General features: G+C 47.7%; 1 protein-coding gene across 1 annotated transcript in view; it reads left to right on the top strand.

Annotated features, from left to right (window-relative positions):
* Positions 1-1,196: 1,196 nt before the first annotated feature.
* MDH1 (malate dehydrogenase 1) overlaps positions 1,197-6,172 on the top strand; it is a 119,919-nt gene continuing 114,943 nt past the window's right edge. The window contains exon 1 of the mRNA XM_056856743.1: positions 1,197-1,256. Coding sequence (XP_056712721.1) covers positions 1,254-1,256 — 3 coding nt within the window. The 5' untranslated portion in view covers positions 1,197-1,253. The remainder of the gene's footprint in view (positions 1,257-6,172) is intronic.

Raw genomic sequence — 6,172 nt, 5'->3', positions numbered from 1 at the left:
TCTGAGTAGCACTTCCGGTCTGTTTCTTTTGTTTTAACCCGTCAACCGCATTGGTGGCCCCGATGAGGATGCAAAGCGCGGATGCATACGTTTTTGGAAAATAATAGCGGAATATATATAATTATTTTTCAAAAACGTATAGATGACCCTGGTGGTCCCTTCTAACTCTGATTCTATATTTTGTTTTTGTTTTTAGATAGATAGATAGATAGATAGATAGATAGAATCAGAGTTAGAAGGGACCACCAGTGCCATCTAGTCCAACCCCTTGCACAGTGCAGGAAATATATATATATATGTAGGAATATTATATATATATATAATATGCAGGAATATTATATATATATAATATTATTGTATATTATATGTAATATATTTAATATATATGTATTGAATATTTGTTTATTTTATTATTTTTTAATTTATATATGTTCGTAAGACGACATCGCGGGGGGCACGAAAAGAAAGTGTACAATCATAAATAAAAATATTTATTTTTATTTTATGAAATATTTATGAAATTATATATATATATATATACATACATTATTAATTTAAACTTCATATATATATATATATATATATATATATATATATATATGAAGTTTAAATTAATAATTTATAAACTCTTCAAAAAGTCACCACTAAACCTGTCCCGTTTTTTAGATTTGTTCACAAATTAAATTACAAACACATTAAAAATAAGTTAAAAGTCACCACCAGAGCCTGCGTGACGTCATGGCTAAGAGCAGCCGACTCTAACCCTGCGATCCGGGCTCCGGCCCTCCCACAGATCCTACAGGAGACGGTCCCGCCTCCTTCTAGCGCATGCGCTCGTCAACGTCGCCCTCCTCACCGAGAAGCGCGTGAGCCCTACGTCAAAGCCCAAACCGATTCTCCTCCCCTTCGCCAGACGTTACGAGCATGCGCAGGTCCGAATAGCTCGTCTGTGCGTAGCCCCGTCGGTCAAATCTGTCGTGAGGGCGGGGGGGGGGGAGAGGCGGTCTCCGATGCATGCTGGGAGTTGTAGTTCTATGACGCCGAGGTTGCGCTTCGCATAGCGGAATGTCGAAGAGCCGAGGACTACAATTACCAGGGGGCAAAATGAGCCGGGGGAGAGAGTCTTTCTCCACCCCTTTTTGGTTCTCTTCCCAGCGTCGCTCTCTTTCTCTCTCCCTTTCATTCTGGAGCTGTGCGGTTTTGCTTAGAGGTGACCTCGAGGAGCAGAAGTGGTCATTTCTCCCATTATCATCATGGTTAGTGAATCTGAAAGGGGGGGGGTGGACGGGGAGAAGAAGCGTTTATGAATAATACAACGACATGCATTAAATCCAATTCGGTGGGTAAATGTCTTTTAGCGCTTTTCCAGGGAAGGGGGCGGGGAGGAACTATCTGTCACGTTTTTTCCCCATATGCCCTTCTTCCAAGCTGCATGGTCCTCTTCCATGTCCTTTTAGCCCTCACAACAACCCTGTGAGGCAGATCAGGCAGAAAGAGTAGAGCTGGCCTAAGGTCATCCAGTAAACTGCATAACGGAACGGAGATTTGAACCCACGCCTCTAAAATCCGCCACCTTGCAAGGCAAAGGTGAGATCCTGTACCTGCGATTCTGGGATTGGTGATAAGGATGCCTCAACAAGAAGGGGAGGCCAGAAAAAAATACCTAAGTGTGTTTATTTTGTAGTTGGCAGGAGCTAAGAATTATCCCCCCACCCCTGAAAGAGAGAACGAAATATGCAGGAATAGGTTCTTGTAGGTTATCCGGGCTGTGTGACCGTGGTCTTGGTATTTTTGGTATTTTTGTGACCACCGTCACACAGCCCGGATAACCTACAAGAACCAATGAACTCTGACCGTGAAAGCCTTCGACAATATTATGCAGGAATAGCACACCTCCAGGGACAGCGAAAAGGGTTGGAGATCTCTTGTCGCTGTGATTCTTGCAGGAATTTTCCTTTCTTCTTGAGGAGGAGGAAGTCTTAAGGCCAGCTTGCGGCCCCACTTGCATCTGGTAAGGACTCAGAAGAGCTCCTTGGAGTCAAAAGCCAAAGTGGCGTTAAGCGACTCATGCCTTGTCTGAAGCCTGATTCATGCACACCCAGGAAGGAGATATGGATGAGGTGGTGAACGGTTGACATTGTCAAATGGACTGCAGGTGGAGGGTCGCACGTTTCAAAACTCCCTGCAAATGCAAAGCAAGCCAGGGAAGAGCGCTGGAACCTTCCCCCCCTGCTCTAGTTTCGTGGAGTGTTTTTATGCCAACGAGGGTTCGGAACTGGAACCCGCCACCCTGCAGTCCGCACTACCCAATCGTTCTTCTGGTCCAGAAGGCCGGACCAGAACCAACGGGTTGAAATTAAATCAAAAGAGTTTCCGTCTAGACGTCAGGAAGAATTTTCTAACAGAGCGGTTCCTCAGTGGAACAGGCTTCCTCGGGAGGTGGTAAGCTCTCCTTCCCTGGCTGGGGGTGTGGGGGGGGGAGTTAGTTATGAATTTCCAGCATTGTGCAGGGGGTTGGACTAGATCACCCTGGTGGTCCCTTCCAATTCTATGATTCCTGCCAGTTTCAGTCAGGCCTGAGAAGGAAAATTGCCTGCAGCAGGTAATGGTTGAAGGGCAGGAGAGAAGGATTGGGGGGCTGTTAGAGCTGGGGGGGGGAAGAGAACCTTTAGTGGCTGTGGATCGTGGGGAGGGATGGAGCAAGCACCGAGTCCCCTTATTGGTCTGTAGGCAGAACTGGAGGAAGGCCTTCGCCTTCAAGCAGGGCAGCTTGAAGTCCCTGCGAGTGGCAGAAGCAGAGGAGAAAGAAAGGGAAACTGCCGGTCAGCAGCAAAGGGGAGAGTTTAAAATTGGTGGTCGCTGGTTACTGTTAGTAAAAAGGGTGTTAGAGACATGCTTTTTCAAGGGCACCTGCCCGGAGGACATGCCAACTAGGGGCCTGATCACAATCCTCCGTTTGCCCTCTTTTGGCTCGCAGCAGCTCCCTCCGAATGATCGGGGAGGAATTGCTGGCACGTCTCGTGATTCTTTTCAAGGTGCTCTTGAAGCAGACGCACGCTTGATTCCTGGCAGGTTTCATTTGCCAAATGAAAAGCTCGACTTGGATCACAAGTCTGCACATTCTTCGGTGGCTCTTGCTGGTGGTTGTTAGGTGGTGCGTGCGGATCGTTTGCTGATTCTTCTTGTGTTAGAAGCATGCTGCCGCACATCTCCTCGATCCCTGGGAGGAGAAGAGAGGGCAGGGAGGCCCAGTTTGAGAGAGACGGGCACGCACACGCTTCTCTCGTGATCTGTAGCTGCAGTGCATAATTCTCTGTTAGGTAACAGGCGGGACGGTTATCTCTCATGGCCCAAATTGAATGTTTGGCCTTCTCTCCAGGAATAAGTGGTGTTATCTTGTGTAATCTGAAATGTGTATCCTTTATACTATTTCTGGGTTGACCAGGAAAAATGCCTTTGACATCATTGGGATTAAATAGAGATTATGGGGAAACAGCTGTAATCAACAGCCGACGCGAAATACACTTGCATTCCCTGGTATTTTGTTAACCACTGCCATTGCTGGTAATCATAGAAGACAGTGATTTTTTTCTCCTGGGTATTGCTAAGGATTGCATTAGGTGCTGTGGGACACAGGCAGGATAATGCTGCTGCAGTCGTCTTGTTTGGGGGCTTCCTAGAGCAGGGGTCTCAAAACTGCGGCTCCAGAGCCGCATGCGGCTCTTTGGCCCATTGAGTGCGGCTCTCCGAACTTGGTTCGGAGCCCCTGATCTTGCGCCCGCTCGCACTGGCAGCCGGGCTGCGGAGCCGGCGCGCCTGAGAGAGAGAGAGTGGGTGAGCGGGCGTGTTGTCTTCCCCCCCCCCACCGTAGAGAATGGCCGGGTCCCCCTTTCCCTTGCCCTCAATGGTTGGGAGGCTAAAGCTTCCCCTCCCCTCTAGCCGCTCGATTGCTGGGTGGGCAGCTCGTTGGTTCCTGCCCCCCCCACCTATCAGCTGTTGGGCGGGGCGGGCTTCCTTTGGTAGACCTGGCCTCTGGCTGAGTCCCATTGGGAGGCCATGTCTACCCACTGGCTTTCTTGGCAGTAGACCTGGACTCCGAGGAGGGGGAAAAGTCCCCCTTCAGAGGCCAGGTCTACCAATTGGCTTCTATGGGCCTCCGGAGGCCAGGTCTACTGCCAAGAAAGCCAGTGGGTAGACTTGGCCTCCCAATGGGACTCAGCCAGAGGCCAGGTCTACCAATAGGCTTTTATGGCAGTAGGCCAGGCCTCCAGACGAGGACTCCGGACGGGGAGGGGGAAATGGCAGGGACTTACAATTTAATTTTTATCAATAAATAAGATCACTATTAAGTATGATATCAAGTTTTATTCAGTGTGCCTATAGTTTAATTAAGACTTAAAACTTTAATTAAAATTTATTAAGTTAATATACAGTGTACCTACCTATATAGTTTAAGTTTAAGAAATTTGGCTCTCAAAAGAAATCTCAATCGTTGTACTGTTGATATTTGGCTCTTTTGACTAATGAGTTTGCCGACCCCTGTCCTAGAGGTGTGAACAGACTGCTGGACCTGATTGAACATTCCCAACCTCCTCAGCCTTTCCTCGTAGGGGTTGGTCTCCAGGCCCTGATCATCCTCATCGCTCTCCTCTGCACCCACTCATTTCTGCCCACATCCTAGTTAGAAACAGATCTGAGCCCTGTAAAGCTTTACACCTCCTGAACTGTGTGGGGGAAAATAGGGTTGGAAATGTGCACCTTATGATTCACATCCTCCTCCCTTGACATTTCCCCTCTCCCTTTTCCTCCCCCCCCCCCGCAATACTCTACTGCCCTCTATCCTGTGGCTGTTAGTTACTAATGAGCATTCTCAATCCTTATCTTTTATTTATTTTTATTTATTTTAAAATTTATATCCTGCTTTATCCTGGCCTTAAATATTTTTCTGCCGACCTGGGAGGTCCCCTGAGTATGTAGAAACCCCTCTCTTGTCCCAATCTACTTCCCTAGAAGAAGAAGAGTTATTTTTAATATGTGCCGACTTTCTCTATCACTTAAGGGAGAATCAGATTGTTTTACAAGCACCTTCCCCTCCCCACAACAGACATCCTGTGAGGTAGGTGGGTCTGAGAAGTGTGACTAGCCCAAGGTCACGCAGCTGGCTTCGTGTGTAAGAGTGGGGACACAAATCCAGTTCACTAGATTAGCCTCCGCCGCTCATGTGGAGGAGTGGGGAATCAAACCCGGTTCTCCAGATCAGAGTCCACCGCTCCAAGCCACTGCTCTTAACCATTACACCACGCTACTGACAAACATGGGTCCATTAAGTTTACTATTAGCAGAGAACAAGCTGGAGAAATGCAAGGATTAAAAAAGGGGGCAGGCAAGCAATGTAGGAATCCCGTTCCACCCCGCCAATTGCCAAATCTCTTCTCCAAGATTCTCTTAAGCTTTCAGGGTGTTGAGTTTCTCCTCTCCTTTGTTTCCTGTGGCTGACACATGAGCCTAGTTTATATGTAGCAGAAGAATGAGGTGACCGAGACCTGAGAGTGTAGAATGGCATTTCAGAGTGCCAGGGGTGGGTGGGGGGATCACATCTTTAGAACAAGCACATGTACACATGAAGCTGCCTTATACTGAATCAGACCCTTGGTCCATCAAAGTCAGTATTGCCTACTCAGACCGGCAGCGGCTCTCCAGGGTCTCACTCAGGCAGAGCGGTCTTTCACATCACCTACTTGGGACCTGCTGCATGCCAAGCAGATGCTTGACCACTGAGCCATGATCTCAGGCTGAGGTCTTTCACGTCACCTACTTGCCTGGTCCCTTTAACTGGAGATGCTGGGGATTGAACCTGGGACCTTCTGCATGCCAAGCAGATGCTCTACCACTGAGCCACAGCCCCTCCCTTCATTGAGATGTGATAAAAATAACAAGAAATGTTAGCAAGCAATGAGGAAACTTAGAATTTCTTTCCCCGATCTGCTTGTTTTCTATTTGAACGCAGTCTTTTTAATTCTGAAAGGAATATCCAGCACTGGAATCTTATCACCTTCTTCCTGGGGTGGTACAGTCTGCTCTACTGTTTCCTTCTCCTGCATGTGTGAACTAGGCCTCGGTGGCTGTCAAAGATACCAAAAAACCAAACATAATCACCCGATAACTAGTTAAA

This window comes from Euleptes europaea, chromosome 10 (genome assembly GCF_029931775.1).
Source record: "Euleptes europaea isolate rEulEur1 chromosome 10, rEulEur1.hap1, whole genome shotgun sequence".
Taxonomy (NCBI): domain Eukaryota; kingdom Metazoa; phylum Chordata; class Lepidosauria; order Squamata; family Sphaerodactylidae; genus Euleptes; species Euleptes europaea.
Note: the sequence above shows the minus strand (reverse complement) of the source record. Positions and strands in the feature narration are given on the sequence as shown.